We start from the raw sequence: 19,023 nt of genomic DNA on the forward strand, positions 1-19,023 counted from the left end.
TGGCAGACATGTACTTAGACTTTAGACATATCTAACATGATGGGGGACAACACAATTATCCAGCTGTGTTTGCAGCATGAATTATCTACTAAACTCACATATTTGAAATCACTAATTTGTGCTTTTTGTGTATTTTCCATTAGAATTTATTCTCTGCCAATGTCTACTCTGGTGCAAGCTCAGCGTCAGAAATAACAACATTTAGACACAACATTAGTGCAGACATTATCTTTGAACTTTTAAAGTCTGTTGGTCAATACTCCAGGGCCACACACACCCACACTGTCCCTCCCCCTGGGCAGAGAGGTTTTTCTCAGCAGTGAAGTCAGACACTATTCAGTGGAGTTTGGTCATGTCTGGACTGCAGGGTGTTGGACTGCTGCTGCTGTGGGCCAGCGCCTGCCTCACGTTGCCCAGCCTGGTCCGAGGGGCTCGGGTCATCTCCGGGGGCCATGAAGCCCATCAGGTAATCTCACACACCAACCTTTTTTGTATTAAGTTTTGAAAATGCATAGTTTATAGTTGTAGTTTAGTTATGCCTTAATTTATTGTATCTGGTGGTTCCTTGTTTGCAAGTTTATTTTTACTATTCTACTATACTTATTTCTTTATTTTTACCATCATATCACTCTCCTTTACTTCTCCTCTTTGTATGTGTGTCTCACAGACCTAGTTTGTGTTATGCCAGTGTTTTTCTTCTAATACTTTGGCTCCATGTTGATTCACTCTGCTGTGTTTGTATTTCAGGAGACAGGAGGAGCTGCCAGATCTCTAAAGGTATTTTACGGGAAACACTGACAGACAGACAGCCCGCCCTTTCATATTATGCTCAAAATATTATTCTAAACTCGCATCTCTCAGCTTCATTATTCTGCAAACTAATGTTTTTTTTTAAATATAATTTCTGCTCCATAATAGCATTGTAACCAATATACATAAATAAAGGCTTTTTTAAAAGCAGTACCTTTAAATAGCATGCAGTAACAATTCAAGTTTTCCATTTTTTTGCACATTTTGATTTTCCATATCTAAAAGCATATCATGTCCCCTTCCCTTGTTTGCCTTTGTGTTACAGAAAAGAGGTACAAATGAGGCCACGGTAAGAGAATAATCCATTTTTAACTCTATTAATGATGATGATAAATATTAAATTCAGTTAATACAACTGTATTCAACCTGTAAGGATAATTTGATGCAGCAGTTAAAACCATATAGATCAACAGATAAACACACACACACACACACACACACACACACACACACACACACATATATGAGAAAAAATAAAACTATTGAATAAAGGGCCTTTAAAGGGCCAGTTCGCCGATTTTCAACTTCAGTCCTTTCATGTTATTAGGGGGAGCTAATTGCCATTATGGTAGGGGAAAAAAAGCAATTTGGCTCTGTGTCTTTGGAGGATGCTATCCGCTTCTCCAATGGGTCGTGGAAAACCTCCGCCAGACTACGTAAAACGTGTCATCTGGCAGAGGCCAGGGAGCTCTCTAAACTACACTTACTCAATCTAGGACGCTCACCTCTGATGTCATGTCTCGTTCAAAATTGTCAGGTTTGAAATGTAGACTGCAGACCTGAAGATCTTTTAAATAATCCACCGGTATATTCTCGCTGTATATCGAATTATTTTCAGAGCCAGTGGCTGCAGCGATCAATGTCCTTGACTGGAAAACAGGAGTATTACACTCCAGCATCTCTCGCTGGGCCGTTCCTTTCCGAGGGAGGGGCGCAATGCATGCTGGGTGTTGTAGGAATGAATTACAGAGAACACCAGCTTTGACTGACAGTGGCTTTTTCCAGGGGCCAATTGCTCCTTTAAGCTGAAGAACTTTATGGTGAACTGGGAATAAAAATATCCATAAATACATATAAATATATACAAACAATCAGTTTAATTAGGAGTTTTTAAACCTTATTGAGTTTTCTAACTTATCATTTCTGCTCCTCAGTCTGACTCACTCAAAAGGCCTGACTATTGGTTGAGTCTTATCCCATGGTATAAGGATTACTGATGCAAATGTGTAGACGCCTGCAATTTTGAACTACATGTTTTTGAAAAGAAAACGTGATTCATCAGACCAGGCCATCATCTTCCATTGCTCTGTGGTCCAGTTCTGATGCTCACGTGCCCATTGTAGGTGCTTTTGTAGGGGTCAGCACGGGCACCCTGACCGGTCTGCGGCCACGCAGCCACATACACAACAAACTGCGATGTACTGTGTGTATACACCCCATTTTACTGATAAATCACTCGCGGTGACTTCGATTCAAGTGGCGAACATTACGCGTGGCCAGTACTTCTACTTCAACTAGCACGAGCACACATACCTCGAGGGGAAACGCCTTCAATGCTATATTTCAACAAATATTAATATTAACATTAATATAATATAATATCACATTTTAATTTACCAAACCCTTCACGTAGCCTTTTTAACCACTGACATTAGAAGAGGAGCAGATATGACCCAGTTCTGTGTGTTTCTCATGCTCTGTACCTGGCTCAATAATGTTGCAATCTGTCCGTATTTCCGTGCACTGTTACTAAAGTATAAAGTAGCCTACATCTTCACATGCTGTGAATGACACGAGCAGGAGCTGTAACCTGTGATCAGTTCACAGACGTTTAATCACCGTTCTGTCTGTCTGTCACTGTTAACAGAGATTCCAGTCAGCTGTGTAGTTCATATATTTCACACACAGAGCTGTTGAGGAGCATCAGGCTTCATCAAACTAAGTTTCATGATCATAGTTAAGTTTTATCATCACTTCAGTCCGCGATGACCCGCTCCCTCCCTCCCTCTGTGCTCGTACTCTTCCTCTCTCAGCGCTGCGAATCTGCATCACAGTTTTTATTAAATTACATTTTTTAAAGCCTAATGAAGGTGAATGAGGCTCATATATTCACCCCCCACCCCCCGCTACCACCACAAGTATGATTAAAGGGGCTATATGTACGATTTTACATATATTCATCAATCAAATATCTTTTTTTTTTTGCCAATGTGTGAAGGGATAGTAGAGGAACTGATAAATTGAGACCTTCCCCAACTTCCTCCATTGGCCCTAACAACCTGTGGGCTGATTTTTATGTAAAGCATCCGGGGCGGTTTTTCCGTGAAACAAGATGATGTATAAATATCCATACTATCTGTTCTTGGACAGGCCGCACCCGGTCTGATTCACCACAACACTCTCTGAGTGGAACAAATGACTTAATATATTTTAAAGCTTTTATAATTTTCTTTGGCACTAATTGAAATGGACTGCAAAAAGCAATTCTGTTTGAAACTACACAAAAGAGCAGATTTTACATTTATTTATAAGATGCTTGTGATAGGAGGCTTTCCATATAAGTTGGTGTTGAAATCTTCCCATCTCCTGCCTACACTGCCTCTCTTTCTGTCTCAGGTGGAGGTGTACAGTGTGACGGTGGACTGCACGGTGACGTCTCGTTTCGCTCACACTGTCATGACCTCTAAGGCTCGGAACAAAGCAAACACCTCCCAGGAAATCTTCTTTGAAGTGGAGCTGCCCAAGACGGCCTTCATCAGCAACTTCAGCATGTCCGTCTGTCTCCACTCAGATTTCCACTCTGTCCACATTGCTGCTTGCATTATGTTCATTTGTACGTGACAGCTATTATTGAGTGGGCTTTAAACGTTTTAATGATACAGTTATGGAGCAACATGATGTTCTTTATCCTTGTGCCTCACAGGGAAATTGAAGGTCAGGTGTATGTTGGGGAAGTGAAGGAGAAAGAGAAAGCCAAGAAACAATATGAGAAGGCTGTTTCCTCTGGACAAACAGCTGGACTGGTCAAGTGAGTCTGTGTGGATGAAAAATGCATAATGCCAATACATGCCAAAAAAAAACATGTTCAAAGAAACATTTAGATTTTTTTTTGTCAATGTTTTATTGTAGAGCTTCCGGAAGAAAGATGGAGAAGTTCTCTGTGTCAGTTAACATTGCAGCTGAAAGTAACGTGACTTTTATTCTGACCTACGAGGAGCTCCTTCAGAGGAAACTGGGCCAGTATGAGATTCTGACTCGAGTTAAACCCAAACAGCGGATCCAGGAGTTTCAGGTGAACCTGATCTCTTATGATGATCTAGCCTCCTGGTTATTTCCTGTTGCTCTCAGATATACTAAACAAGCAGCTTCAAAACTGATCTCCTTGTCTGTGTGTGTGCTTCTGCCTGTTTGGATGCCAGATTGTGACAAATATCTATGAGCCGCAGGGCATTTCTTACGTTGATGCCCATGCAACCTTCCTCTCCAATGATCTGCTCCCCCTGGTGGAGAAAACTGTCACAGACAAAAAGGTACATGATACAACAGGCCCTCGAAAAGGTTGTGTCTGATTCTTGGCCTTCAGTTCCTGAATCCAGACTGTTTTTTTTTTTTTTCTCAAAATGACGTTTGTCTCCCTTCATTTTCACACTGAATAAAATTAATGACCCAACGATCAAAGCTCAACTGGTTTGTGTAATTCCCCTTGTCAGGCACACATCTCTTTTTCACCAACCATGGAGCAGCAGAGGAGTTGTCCAGGCTGTGATGGAACAAACATCGAGGGAGATTTTATCATCAAGTATGATGTAAACCGAGCAAACCAAATAGGGGACATTCAGGTCAGCTGTTACCATTATAGAAACTAAAGCTATACAGGTTCACTTAAAAAGTTGGTTGCACAACAACTCATATTGACATCCTTTTTGATTCTTACCAGATTGTGAACGGGTACTTTGTGCACTTTTTTGCTCCACCTGACCTGCCCAGAGTCCAGAAGAATGTGGTGTTTGTGATTGACAGGAGTGGATCAATGAGTACAAGAAAGATGGAACAGGTGAGGGACTTTTAAGACTGTGGTTCTAATATGTAGATGCCCACATCCACACATTTTGACCTTTGACCTCTGTGTAGACACGACAGGCATTGCTGCACATCCTCAAAGACCTCCATGAGGAGGACCACTTTGCCCTCATCCAGTTTGATTCAGCAATCGATGCCTGGAAGGAATCACTTAGCAAAGCAACGCCGGAAAACGTGGCTGAAGCCATGAACTACGTCAGGAACATACACAGCAGAGGATGTAAATATATAAATAAATTACATACATTTTATACTACATGTCTTCACTTGCTACATATACAAACACTCTTGTGCGTTTACAATTTGGTGTGTGTTTACCATGTAGCAACCAATATCAACGACGCAGTGTTGAAAGCTGTGAACATGCTGGTCAAGGACAGGCAGGAGAAAAGGATCCCAGAGAGGAGCATCGATATGATTATTTTACTGACGGATGGAATGCCGAATGCTGGTGAGTACATACAAACTGTAGAATATACTGTATTTTTGTGTGAGTCCATGTTTGATTGGTGTCATTTTATGTTAAGCATCAAATTTCAAGCCTTTTTTGCATTTGAAGGAGAGTCTAACCTCCCGAGGATCCAGGAGAATGTGCGCTCTGCTATTGGAGGAAACATGTCTCTCTTCTGTCTTGGATTTGGAAATGATGTGGATTACTCCTTCCTGGATGTGATAAGCAAACAAAACAAGGGACTGGCCCGCAGAATTTATGAGGCCTCAGATGCATCACTTCAACTTCAGGTGGAGGGTTTAGTTTATGAAGACATTTAGAGACAGTTTGACACAGGCAATACAATCTGTGTATGCATTCATTCCAGGGTTTCTACGACGAGGTGTCCAGCCCTCTGCTCTTGGACATAGACCTGAGTTATCCTGACAATGCAGTGGACTTGCTCACCACCAACCACTTCAACCAGTTGTTTAACGGCTCAGAGATCGTGGTGGCCGGTCGGCTGACTGACAACGATCTCAACAACCTTATGGTGGAAGTGTTTGGCTTGGGGGTGAGGAAAAGGAAATAGTATAAAGACAGTCTTGAGGTGATAGAAAACGTTTGTGTTTATTTATGAGTTTTGTAGAGACTACCACTCCTCTATTTCCCTGTCTTGTAGTATGAGGAGGACTTCAAGGTGAAGGGCCAGACCAGTGCTATGGACTGGGATGTGATGTACCCAGATGAAGATTATATTTTTGGGGATTTTACAGAGCGTCTTTGGGCCTACCTCACCATCCAGCAGCTACTGGAGAAGAGGTTAGTTTGTGAAATTTCACTTAAGTTGAGAGCTGAGATGCTTTAGCTTGGAAATATGTAGGTCCCATTGATCTCATGAAAACATTAATTAATGATGCTTTTGCCAAAGACGAATCATTCACTTATGGATTAATAATTTGCCAACTTATGTTTTCCCACTTGCAGTAAGAGTGGTACCACAGACGAGAAAGAAAACGCCACAGCAAAGGCCCTGGACATGTCCCTGCAATACAACTTTGTCACCACTCTCACCTCAATGGTAGTCACCAAGCCAGAAACTGAGGACGGACCAGAGGGCCCGCTAATCGCTGATAAACTGTCTGAGGGTAAGGGACGAAAGAGGGAGTTTAAATGTAATACTTGGCAGCCTTTTCTGAGTATGGCTGCAGTCAAACCTTTTCCTTACAGAGCAAAACCTTAAACTTATAAGCACCATTCCTTTTCCAAAGTACACTAGCGGACATCTCAGAGTGGAATTCAGATTTGTTTTTTGTCCATTTGTTTTTTGACAGCACAAAGACAACAGGCAGAAAGAATGGGTAAGACAGTCTTTGTTTAAACATCAAGCACAAAAAGGTTTTATAGGATTAAGTCAATTCAGTGTATTGCTTTTACATTGTTTTACTTTTATCATTCTAGTATCTAACATATCATGTCCCTCCAGGGTACAGCAAGGCTCATTCTTACCAGTTACCACCTCCTTCACATTCTCCCACATTTCTTGGTAAGTACATTTTTTGGAATAATAGTTGGATGACTCTTGGAACAACTACGATACTCAGGCAGTTGCTCTGTCAGCGCATCTCAACAACTATTTTATAAATTGCCAAGAAAATGTTTACAGACATTTACCTTAGATAGTGAGTCCTACTCAATCTGGCGATCATCTGACCTTTCTTCTACCGGTCAACGTCGATGTTAGCATTCAGCTCAAAGCTGCTGTCTTGCTGTCATGTGGTTGTCATGTGTTGAGCCAACACTAAATCTAAAACCAGCTCATTGTTCATTTTGATTATCACTTCATTATACTCTGTCATCACCTGCAGTGGACGGAGATCCTCATTTCATAATCGAGCTCCCAGACAGAGAAGACGCACTGTGCTTCAACATCAACAACAAACCAGGAACTATTTTCAACCTGGTCAGAGACCCAAAACCAGGTCAGCCCTGAGACCTGATTATCACCATGGCTTTCCTACTTTACAAGAATAAGATCCTGTGTGCTTTAAAACCTTCCTTTTTTAAGCTACATGTACTCCTTGGGCAAAGATTTTATACATTTCCCAATAATGTGCCTGTAAGTCATTCCCTGCTGTTTCACAGCCATTGACTTAAATCTCATGTTGTTTCCTCAGGTATTTTGGTCAATGGCCAAATCATAGGAGACAAGATGATTCCCCCTGATGGTAAAATAAATACCTACTTTTGGCGTTTTGGAATCATCCACCAGAGCCTGGGGGTGAGGCTGATGGTGAGCACAGAGGACATCTCAGTGTTCCAGGACGGTCAACTGGTCAAGCTGCTGTGGTCTGATTCAGCTTCACTCAAAGGACCCAAGTGAGTGTCTGCACGTCACATTGTTTTTGTTCTGTAAGAAAGACCTCTTCCCCTACATGAATAAAAAGAAGGATAAAATCAAGTTCAGAATAAATACTAACCACCTTCTTGCCCTCATCCTCCTCTAGTGTGGATGTTCTCTTGACCAAGGAACGCAGCCTCACAGTTACTCTGAAAGATTCAGTCAAGTTTGTCATCCTGCTACACAAAGTGTGGGCGAAGCACCCATACCACCGGGACTACCTGGGATTCTACACCCTGGACAGCCACCTCCTGTCCTCTTTGGTTCACGGCCTCCTAGGTATGATATGACACGTGTGGGACATTAGAGGGCATAAAGTCCAAAAGAAGACGACGGTAGACAAATACTCATTTGGGCATGCTCACAAACATTTGACATTCACATTTAGACCTTATTTCACAGGGATTTGGGTAAACATAATTTTTGAACCTAACAATAAGACCCTATCCAAATGTCTTCCCAGCAAAATTTGGCCTAAATGAAAATGTTTACTGAAAATTTTTAAATAGTCTGATAAAAAAGTAAACATTTTAAACAAGTTGGATCATCTTTTCAAAGACGACCCATGGCTGCTTTTTAGGTTTGATATGTTGGATACCTGTAACTGAAACAAGATAAGTTATTAAAAAGAAATACCTTATCATCACTGATAATAGGTGAATATCCATCAAGGGTTTGAGATATTGTGGCATTATATCTTGAACATACTGCAATTCATATAATATCATATGTGTATCATAACTGGCCCGCCGGTATCCAGCACGCACACCGCTGATATTACAAATCACAGAATGCAATGCAACAGCGGGCGCGCCAATCAAGACTTGCGAGCACCAGCTGTGTGAACATCGAGCTTCAGGGTCGGGACCATGTGATCAGACATGTATGATGCAGTGAGAGCTCTCCAAGACGAGCTGCGCCTGTGTGAGACTCAGGTGCATCAAGGAAACTTGGGTCACTTTTCCTGTAGTCAGAGAATGACAACCAGGTCTCCACCACTGTGTTCCCACCTGCGCATTTTGTTGATAAACTGAGCGGACCTGGCAGAGTTCACACGGCTATTTGCCGACTTTGGAGCTCAGAAAATAAAATTTGAACTGCTCAGTAATCCGTGTGTAGTTTACGTGGAAAGAGCACCTGTAAACATCCAAATGGAGCTGACAGAACTCTAAAACGATGCCCCAAGCTCCGCCTACAGCTGCTCGAATGCTCTACATGTTTGGAAGCACATATCTGTGTAAGCACACCTTCACTCCACCCTGAGTGTCCACAGCTCAGAACCTAACCACAAACATTAATGAACCTGCAGCCAAGAAAAGATGCCAAGCATCTGGCTCTGGCAAACGGTTGTAAGAGCAGAGTGCACTTATTTACTTTTTGCACCTTTTCCTGTAATCATAGGTAGACTGCTTATGAAAGAAATATTTGCACATTTTAACCAGATTGATCACATTTGAATATTCTCATTTTCTTGATGGTGTTGTGAATGAAAAAAACTGAATACTTAAGATTTTCTGTAGGAAAATATTGTTATATAGTTTTAAATAGTTTTCTGGCTGTTTTTGATCCCTGTGATACAACTTTTTTTTGGAAATGGCTCAGTGAAAAACTGCTGATAGCGAGGGAGACAAAAACAAATGAATGATGCTGATATATTTTATTCTTAATTTGACATTTTTTTGATACCCTTGGTTTGTTCTGAATTCTATGAGATGTCTTTGGAGCAGTAAAGTTCATATTTCTGTATGACTAATTTGTCATAATGCCTCTGATAAACATGTGGTTTATTTATGTCTGTTGTCCAAATAATGTTTACCCTGTTCGGCCCTCGTCTTAGACCCAGTTTTTAATTTCGGCCCCCTCTCTGATTGAGACCTCTGCTGTAATGGGTCTAAGCCTGGCTTTATTAGTTTCCTTACCTGTAACAACCTAAAACCGTAACTGCCAGAATGAATCTTCCATCTCACTGTAACCCAAAAACTACTTACCATAGGATAAAGTGGCTTTATTTTTTCTCTTAATAGAAATTAAATTGCCCAAAACACTGTTTAAATGTTGTATCCTATTGTTTTTTCAATGATTATTTCCCCCAAGAGGAATATAGTTGGATTTTTCAAATCTCTTGTTTTCTCCGTTTAATTCCATTTTTGTGGTGTTTTTGACAATGACAAAGTCACGAAATGAAAGCTGTGTTTTATGCATTATCTGCATTAATCATCTTTCCTCATATATCATATGTGAATACTCAAACAAGTGTGACATCTTTATGACACTACTGTATAAACGTTATCAATGGGGGACAGGTACAGGGCCAGAGTGATCGTACTAAATAATGATATCTACTTTCAATGGTTTGTCCTCCTCCAGGTCAGTTCTACCATGGGATTGAATATGAGGTGTCAGACCAGCGTCCAGGGGAAGTCCCAGAGAAGCCAGATGCCACCATGTTTGTAAAAGGACAGGAGCTCAATGTGACCAGGTACATGCCATGGATAAAATAACGTTTCGTGTATTGTGTGTCATAAGTCGATAACTAAATTGTTACTTTGTATGTTCACATAAAATATACTTTGTCTTCATGACATTTCTGTGTGGGTCCACAGAGGCTGGCAGAGAGACTTCAGGAGGGATGTGAAGAATGGAGACGATGTGCCCTGCTGGTTCATTCACAATAATGGAACAGGCCTTATTGATGGAGAAGCATCCGACTACATCGTGTCAGGCCTTTTTAAAACTGTTTAAAAGCAGGATAAGTATCAGTGTCTATCACAGAAATTTGTAATCGAAATAAAAATATTCCGATAACTATTCATAATGGCCTGTACTAATGCCATGAATGCTCTGACATCATGAACCCACAGGCAAACTCTCTCGTCATTCACAGCACTGAATGGACTATTTCACATTTCTGTCTATCACACTATCACTGTTAGTGCTGCAATAACAAGAATGGAAAGTTATGCTATCAACATAGTCAGAATCACTGCAAGAGAACTCAGAAATCACTTGTATTGAAATAAATGGGACACAGTTCTTTAAAGTGGACTCGAGCTGGATTTCTTTTTGTGTTCATTTTTTTCAGAGTAAATATGACAGAAAATATTGTTTACTAAGCATCTGCAGGCCTTTGGTTGAAATAAAGGCTGAGCCTTTGGACAGTGCATATGGTTTGGGTTCGTCAGATATGAAAAGGATTCCGGTTAGAGAATCATGACAGGAAAGGATTCACAGTTCAGGGGTTTATTCCGTGAAACAGGCTTACAAACAACATTAACTTCCAAAAAGGGAAATAATAATGAATATTTATGCAAATAATATGTCCATTCAAAGACAATTCACTCTACTATGCCAACTACTATTTATTCCTAGAAAGGGAGAATTTCAAACCTACCAACTAAAAGCTAAGACAATATTGGGAATTCTGTTATAACTTACATTTACACAGTACAGTGGATACAAGAAAAGTAATCCAAAGTGAATACAAACTTATGCACACCCTAAAGTGGAAAAAAAGAACTGCTCCTGCTGCACTCCTCTGCTGCTCTGATCATTTCTGCAGGCCGGCGGTGCCTTTCATGATGCCAGAGCTTGCTGACTCTGTGCAGGCTTTCTCACATAGCCACCCCAAAATATCGTAATTAGGCATTTGTCTAGAATGTCTCCATCTTGCTTGTCTTCTGTCTTTAAACTCAGGAAGCGGGACCAACCTGGCATCCGATCCTTTATTAGTACCTATACTGTCTGAACGTGTCCATGCACTCTTGGATAGGTGTGAGTCACTTTACCCACTGGCCAGAGAGCATGTGGAAGTTGTGGATCCACTATGGATACCACCTGATTGACAGCAGGCCCCTTCTTGCCCATTCTCCATTTCTGTCTCTCTTGCAGAGTGGGCAGGTAGTGCGGATGAAGGCGGACCAGAAGCGGTCTGCTAACATTTGACTATGTCTAAACCGACTTCTGGCCAGAAGGTTGCTGGAGTCATAGAGGACTTCAGGAAGTCAGGACTTATGTCTGCCCATGAGAAGAAAGCTAGGTGTGATCAGGACTGGATTAGCCATGTCGTTTAACAATCGTTGAACTTCAATCAGGTCTATGAGCAGCACTGATTATGGTACCACCTGCTCTCTGAGGATTACTTGAAGAGCAATGTTCACTGACCTCACTTCCCTCTCACATGTACCACAAAATTGAGGAGCACTTAGCGGATTAAAATTAAACAATATCTGTTGCTCAGCTAGCTGTTGCTGGTGATTAGGGGGTGATGGATGTGAAGGCCTCCTGGATTTCTCTCGTTCCACCCACAAAGTTTGTTCCATTATCACAAAGTAGTTCGTAGGGCTTCCCTCGACGATACATTTAACTGCAAAAACACGTTGCATACCTATGGAACTGCTAAGAGATGCAATGTGTTTTCATACATTTGTAGAGAAATCCCCACCTCATCTCATGTCGTCTTCCTATTATTACATTGAATGACCCAAAATAGTCCACTCCTGTTAAGTAGAATGGTGTTTTGAAGAGGCGGAGGTGAGAGCGGGGAAAAGTCTGCCATCTTTGGAATGTCCAGTTTTGCCCACCACTGACGACACTTGTGGCAGGAATGTTGGTGCTCATGGTGCCTCTATGCCACATAGGCTACAGGAGCTGCGTAAAGGCTCCGGAAGGACTCTCTGGTCCAGCATGTGTGAGCTTCTGGGCATAGCTATTAGCAGCTTAGTTATCGGTTGTTTAAATGGTAAATGTTTACACTGTACTGTACTTATATAGCGCTTTTTTAGCTACTTTATAAGCTGCTTTTACGCTACATATCACATTTACCCATTCACACACACATTCATACACTGATGGGAGAGGCCGCTACGTAAAGTGCCCAACTGCCAATCAGTTATCACATTTGGGGTTCAGTGTCTTGCCTAAGGACACTTCGACATGTAGCCTGAGAGAGCCTGTAGCCTGACATGTAGCCTGAGGGAGCTGGGGATCGAACCTCCGACCTTCCGATTGAATGACGACCAACTCCACCACTGAGCTCCAGCAGCCCTGTGTTTAAAGTCCAGAACTATGAGATGAATGATACCCAATAACTGTACCTCTATCACATTCATGTGCAAGTGAAATGAGTCAACTGTCGGTTGGCAAAGACTTGTCCTTGAGAGCCCGCACTTCCAACTGTGCCTGAGCGAGCATTAATTTCTCAGCAGCGAGGTAATCCCCAGCATTGACAGCCATGTTCCTAGTAGGATGGGCCGCCCTGAGAAGGCTCCTTCAAAGTTGAGAACTTATTAGCACTGGGAATTGGATGTCCAGGATCGACTGACACAGTTCCAGTAACCAGGATTTCTAGAGCTCGCTCTTGTCAGGCTCTAGGTCTCCAGCTGGTATGACAAACCATTTGTCAGTTCACTGGTAGAGAAAGTAAGGGATGCAGAACCACCAGTGTGGTCTGGTAAGAGTCTCCAGGGCCAACCAACTTGTGATGTCATCTGCTGGATTCTTGATTGACTCCAAATATCTCCAGCTGTGAACATCAGTCAAGGTTTTGATCTCTGAGACCCATGTTATCACTTGGTACCTGCAGGATTTAGAGTGGAGCCAAGAACGGTTGTTGAATCTGACCACAGGATGACATTTTGAATTGGCACTGTGAGCTCTTTCTGGAGAAGGTTGGCAAGGTGAGCTCCAGTGAGACCAGTACAGAGCTCCAAACAAGGCACGGACAACTGTTTTCTGGGTGCCACTCTGAATCTTGCCCAGACAAAGGAGACATGGATTTGGCCTTGGTTGTCCACAGTTCACATGTGTGCAACGGAGCCATATGCTCTCTCTGAGGCATTGCAGAAGATGTAAAGTTTAGTTCCCTGGAAACGTCAGCAGTGTGAGCTGATGGAGAGGTGTTTCTGTAGGATCTCCAGATGTCACAGAATGTTCCTCCTCCAAGCATAACCATTTCATACAAGTACCTTGGGGTCTAAATCAATAAGAATTGTATTGGAGTGACAATATGAAGCATTATGCTGTCACAGTGAAATTGAGGTTTTGGGTATAAAATGTCATGACTTCATCATTTTAAACCTATTAGAAATTTGTGTGATATTTTGTCATAATTAGCATATGAATTCTTGAATAATGGCCACAAACGTGTTTTGTGAGGTAACAGTGACCTTGACTTTTGACCATCAAATCTACTCAGTTCACCCTTGAGTCCAAGTAGATGTTTGTGCCAAATTTTAAGAAATTCCTTCCTGGTATTCATGAGATATTGTGTTCACAAGAATGGGATGGACGCAAGATTACTGTGACCTTGACCTTTGACCTTTTACCACCAAAATCTGATCAGATCATTCTTGATTCCAAGAGGATGTTTGTGCCAACTTTTATCATAATCAGTGTCGGAATCCTGGTGTTTTTTACTCCATGTCCCCTGTTGGTTCATTCACAATAATGGGACAGGCCTCATCGATGGAGAAGCAGACCGTGTCAGGCCTTTTCAAAACTGTTTCAAAGCAGGATACACATCAGTGTCTATCACAGAAATGTGTAAATTTGACTAAATAGGTCTTGGGTGAGTTAGGAGTTAAGTAAGAAGCTGAGCTAAACACAGACTCAGGAACCCTCCTTCAGACATGGTCTTGCATCACTGCTAGTTAGCTTACTGCTACGTCCTCTTTTTAGACATATAAGGTAGGCCTAAATTTGCAACTTATTGCAAAAAATATTGTCCTAACAAATTGAAAAGGTGATACTAAGTCAGGAGTGTGTTACAGTATATACACCCCTAAAATCACAACGTTAAACTGAATGATTGGGCAACTCCTGTCATTAAATATAGTTTCATCCATCCATCCATCATTCCATTTTCTTCTGCTTATCCAGCCGGATGCCCCTCTCCTTTGCAACATTTTCCAGCTCCTCCTGGGGGATCCTGAGGTGTTCCCAGGCCAGGTGGGATATACAATCCCTCCAACAGGCTCTGGATCTAATATAGTTTCATCAGGGCCATACTGATTCAGAAAATATTGTGAATACCAATATTAATGTTTGGTTATTCAAGCAACCGCAAGCTACTGATCATTAACCAATACTTTCCAAATGCACAGAAAACAGGGGGTCAGTGGAGGCACTTTGAACCCCTATTTGGAATTTATGTCTGGCTATGTCACGAGATAAACACTGCAAGTACCTGAATCTATCACTAATACTATATCATGCTGCAGACGCCAAAGGTACATTATCAAGTATTATTATAAGTGGGTCATTTTTGCCGCTTACTTTTTAAACCACGTGCCAAACACAGTCCCACGCAATGAAGGTGACTCAGCAAATTGTAAATGGATGACAGTTTGCCTTAGTAGGAATGTTTGTTCACAAGGTCCACAGTGGAAAATCAAAGACACTTTGTAGTCAAGTCAATTCACCCCAGTATCACATCACAATGGCCTGATTCATCTCCATGCACCAGGTCAAATGTAGCACTAAACAGCTCATTGTGGATAATTTCACTTCAAAAAACATACAAGAGTCTCTCATATTTTCTTACACTACTGTACTGTTTGCTCCATGGCAGAAGGGAAATGACATAAACATACACGTTAAGTAAAGAAACGCAGGCAGCTGAGTGAAAGAGTCCAGAAAAAAATATAGACTTTATATCTACAATAATAGGGGACAACACAAATATCCAGCTGTGTTTGCATTAGGAATTAATTCATTTTAAATCACTAATTACTGCTTTTTTGGTGTTTTCCATTAGAATTTATTGTCTGGGTGTCGAGCTTGTCACACTGCCAACATCTAGTTGGTGCAAAATCAGCATCAGAAATAACAACATTTAGACACTTTGAACCTGAGCATGGACATTATCTTTGAACTTTCAAGCACCAAACCAACATTTGTACCTCGAGTAATCATTAAGGTCAGGTCTGTTGGTCAATAGTCCAGGGTAACACTCACACACGCACACGCATGCACACACACACACACTTTGTCCCTCCCCCTTGGCAGAGAGCTTTTTCTCAGAAAAGTTTCTCAGTGAAGTCAGACACTATTCAGTGGAGTTTGGTCATGTCTGGACTGCAGGGTGTTGGACTGCTGCTGCTGTAGGCAAGCGCCTGCCTTATGCTGCCCAGCCTGGTCAGAGGGGCTCGGGTCATCTCCGGGGGCTATGAAGCCCAGCAGGTAATCTCACACACCAACCTTTTTCTACGAAGATCTTAATTTGAAAATACTAAATAGTGTGAAAGGAGCAGGGGCTCAAAATGGGTGTGGCAACGCCACCTAGGGGAATTTTGCCCCCAGGAACTTCTAAGAATACATTTAACTAACAAGGTCACACAAGTTCATCAAACCACTGGGCGAGAGACGAAGAAGTTTATTAAATTTTTATACAACTATAGTCATTTAAAATTACCATTCAGGCAGGGGAATGAGGACCGGGCTGGGGCCTACTGCGGCAGCAGGGAATCAAAAGGGGAAAGGATCCATAAACTAACCTCCCGTGACACTGCACACCAATACATAAAGGGGATCATGAAGAAAACACCTGGGCCTATCGTCTCAGGCCCACAGCACCTGTCCCAAAAGAGAAAAGGGGATTAATAAAAACATGCCATGAATTGCTTAACAATACTGGCACAGACAAAACCAATGATTAAAAAAAAAAACAATATATACTGTATATAAAATAAAAACAGATGCAAATAAACAGAATATGTACACCACTAACAAAACAAAATGCAAACAACAAAATTAAAGTTTCTAATTAATGCAAACCAAGGCAAAAAACAATTAAGGCAATTAATAAGTACATAAAGCAATCTGGCATAAAGCTTTGCTACTCAACGCGAAAATTGCACTAAGCCTGAATATTCAGAGGGAACCAGCAGTCGTGATTCAGGAAATGCTGCCGAGGACAGGCCACACAATTAACTGAGGCCTCACTTTGCCAAAGCTCAGGGTCATGGAGCATTGGAGGGTGAGAAGTGCAAAGGCCCATGCACTGAACAGTAGTCAGTGCCCCCGTATGGAGATGAATGTGCGCCACCGTCAGTCAGGCCAAATAAAAGGCACCGCCACACTACACATAAGAGGCACCCCCACACCTGGCTGCAGCCACCATGGGAAGATGAATGAAAGCGGAAGAAGAGTCTGAGGTGTGGCCACCTCAATATGAAAGCACACCACCGCCCAGTTATCAGGGTGCCGGTAAACCAGTGCCATACAGTGGCAGGGAGGGAGACAACCTCTGTCTACAATAGTTTATATTTGTAATTTAATGATGCCAGTATTTATTGTATCTGTCTTGTTTGATGACAGTCAACCTTTTAATGAATTATCTCTGCACCACAGAAAGTTTATTTCTAATCGTTTTCTTTTTTTTTTTTTACCATCACTCTCCTTGACTTCTCCTTTTTGTATGCATGTCTCACAGACCTAGTTTGTGTTATGTCAGTGTTTTTCTTCTAATACTTTGGCTCCATGCTGATTCACTCTGCTGTGTTTGTATTTCAGGAGACAGGAGGAGCTGCCAGATCTCTAAAGGTATTTTACAGAAAACAGAGATAGCCCTTTCATATTATGCTTAAAATATTATTCCAAACCTGCATCTCTCAGCGTGTTCTTTTTTTGGCAAATAAGTAGTCAGTGATAAATATAATTTCTGCTTCATAATAACATTGTAACCATAATATATATAAATAAGGGCTATTTTCAAAGCAGTACATTTAAATAGCATTCGGTAACAATCAAGTTTCCAATTTTGTCCACACACTTACATTTTGATTTTCCAAATCTAAAAGCATATAATCTCCCTTGCATTTGTTTGTCTTTTTGTTACAGAAAAGAGGTACAAATGAGGCCATGGTAAGAAAATAATAAATTCTTATCTCTATTAATAATGATCAATATTTAATTCAGTTAAACACAACTTCATTTAAACTGTAAGCATAATTTAACGCAGCAGTTAATATCATATTGATCAACAGATAAACACACACTATATGAGAAAAAGTATTAATCATCAAATTATCAAATAAAGGGCCTTTAAGCTGAAGAACCCTATAGTGAATTGGGAATAAAAATATGTGTAAATACAAATAAATATAGAAAATATAATTAAACTTAAACTTTTCAGATTATCAGGACCTTTTCATGATCGCCGAATCTTGGCTTGTCATGAGTTTGTCTTGTTTGGTCATGGACTTTTTACATTATTTATGTCATTGTTTAGATCATTTCCTGTTTTACTTTGACACCTTAGGCTCTTCTCATTTCTCAGTTTGTACCTCCTCGCCTCCTTTCCTCGACTCCTCTCCTCACATCTTAGTCCCTCGCTCGTTAAAGCATGTATTTATGCTCCTCAATTGGGATTTCAGAGCGGATGCTCCCCAGTAGCATGTCTTTTGCTATTGGGTAACATTTCCTTTTGTTGTAGTCTTCTGTTGAAGTCGTCATCGGCCCCCTGATAATTGTTTTTGCTCATTAAAACGTGTAGTGTACCTCTTTAGTCGCGTGTTTTAGAGCAGATGCTCCCCAGTAGCCTGTGTTTACAAGTGGGTAAAGGCTTCCTTTGTTGCAGTTAAAGTATTGTTCGTTGACGGTTGCTTTCACTCGTTGAAGCGTGTTGTTTACCTACAGAGTGTAGTGTAACATTATTTTTAGTAGTGATTTAGGTTTTTGAGTATAAATTCATTTTGTATTGGCGGATCAGAGTGTCGCTCGCCATAGTAAGTATAGCTCGCCGCTCTATTACTTAAGAGTGCTTTCGCTCCTGAGTTATCCATTGTGAAGAGTCTGTGTTATTATAGAGTGCTTTCACAAGATCTCACTTGGCCTAGAAGCAAGCAAGTGGCCCATAAAGCTATGTGGCACCTGTCAAGAGTCCTTGGCGACTTGGCAGCAGCGCTCGCACTCTTGGACCCACTTCTTTATGTCCACACACAACCCTGGTCAATAATAGCGCTGCCGGACTATTTCAGTCCGCTCAATGCCAGGGTGGCCATGTTTTTGTTGAAGCTGGTTCAAAGTCTCCTGCTTAAGGACTGCAGGCAAGATAAGCTTGAGAGACTCCTTCCCCCAACTGAGCGGAAGACCTGGCTGAGAAGAACCCATCTTTCTCCACGAGGTAGTACCAATGGGATTACTCATCCTTCAAGAGGGGATCACCAACCTTTAAACTGATAATCTTCAAGGTTTCATTCTCTTGGGCTACCCCTAATGGCTATAAATGGTAGTTGCAGGAGGACACTTCCAAATTTAACCAGATATCTACAGTTGGCTCCCTTTGTCACGGTTGTAACTCTTG

At 41.4% G+C, this 19,023-nt stretch overlaps 1 protein-coding gene across 1 annotated transcript; it reads left to right on the forward strand.

Moving 5' to 3' along the window:
* The first annotated feature begins 352 nt into the window (after nucleotides 1-352).
* Nucleotides 353-10,761, forward strand: LOC138605455 (inter-alpha-trypsin inhibitor heavy chain H3-like). Its single transcript, XM_069677724.1, has 22 exons — nucleotides 353-466; nucleotides 748-777; nucleotides 1,076-1,099; nucleotides 3,427-3,581; nucleotides 3,734-3,838; nucleotides 3,940-4,102; nucleotides 4,230-4,340; nucleotides 4,521-4,649; nucleotides 4,748-4,864; nucleotides 4,942-5,110; nucleotides 5,216-5,341; nucleotides 5,450-5,631; nucleotides 5,709-5,894; nucleotides 6,003-6,142; nucleotides 6,308-6,468; nucleotides 6,655-6,681; nucleotides 6,807-6,866; nucleotides 7,189-7,302; nucleotides 7,498-7,699; nucleotides 7,828-8,000; nucleotides 10,089-10,200; nucleotides 10,325-10,761. The coding sequence occupies exons 1-22, from the start codon at nucleotides 353-355 to the stop codon at nucleotides 10,461-10,463; spliced, it is 2,739 nt and encodes a 912-aa protein (XP_069533825.1). The 3' UTR covers nucleotides 10,464-10,761.
* Nucleotides 10,762-19,023: the final 8,262 nt, after the last annotated feature.

This window comes from Semicossyphus pulcher, unplaced genomic scaffold (genome assembly GCF_022749685.1).
Source record: "Semicossyphus pulcher isolate SPU_LCO1_2020_fin unplaced genomic scaffold, fSemPul1.0.p SCAF_3, whole genome shotgun sequence".
Taxonomy (NCBI): Eukaryota; Metazoa; Chordata; class Actinopteri; order Labriformes; family Labridae; genus Semicossyphus; species Semicossyphus pulcher.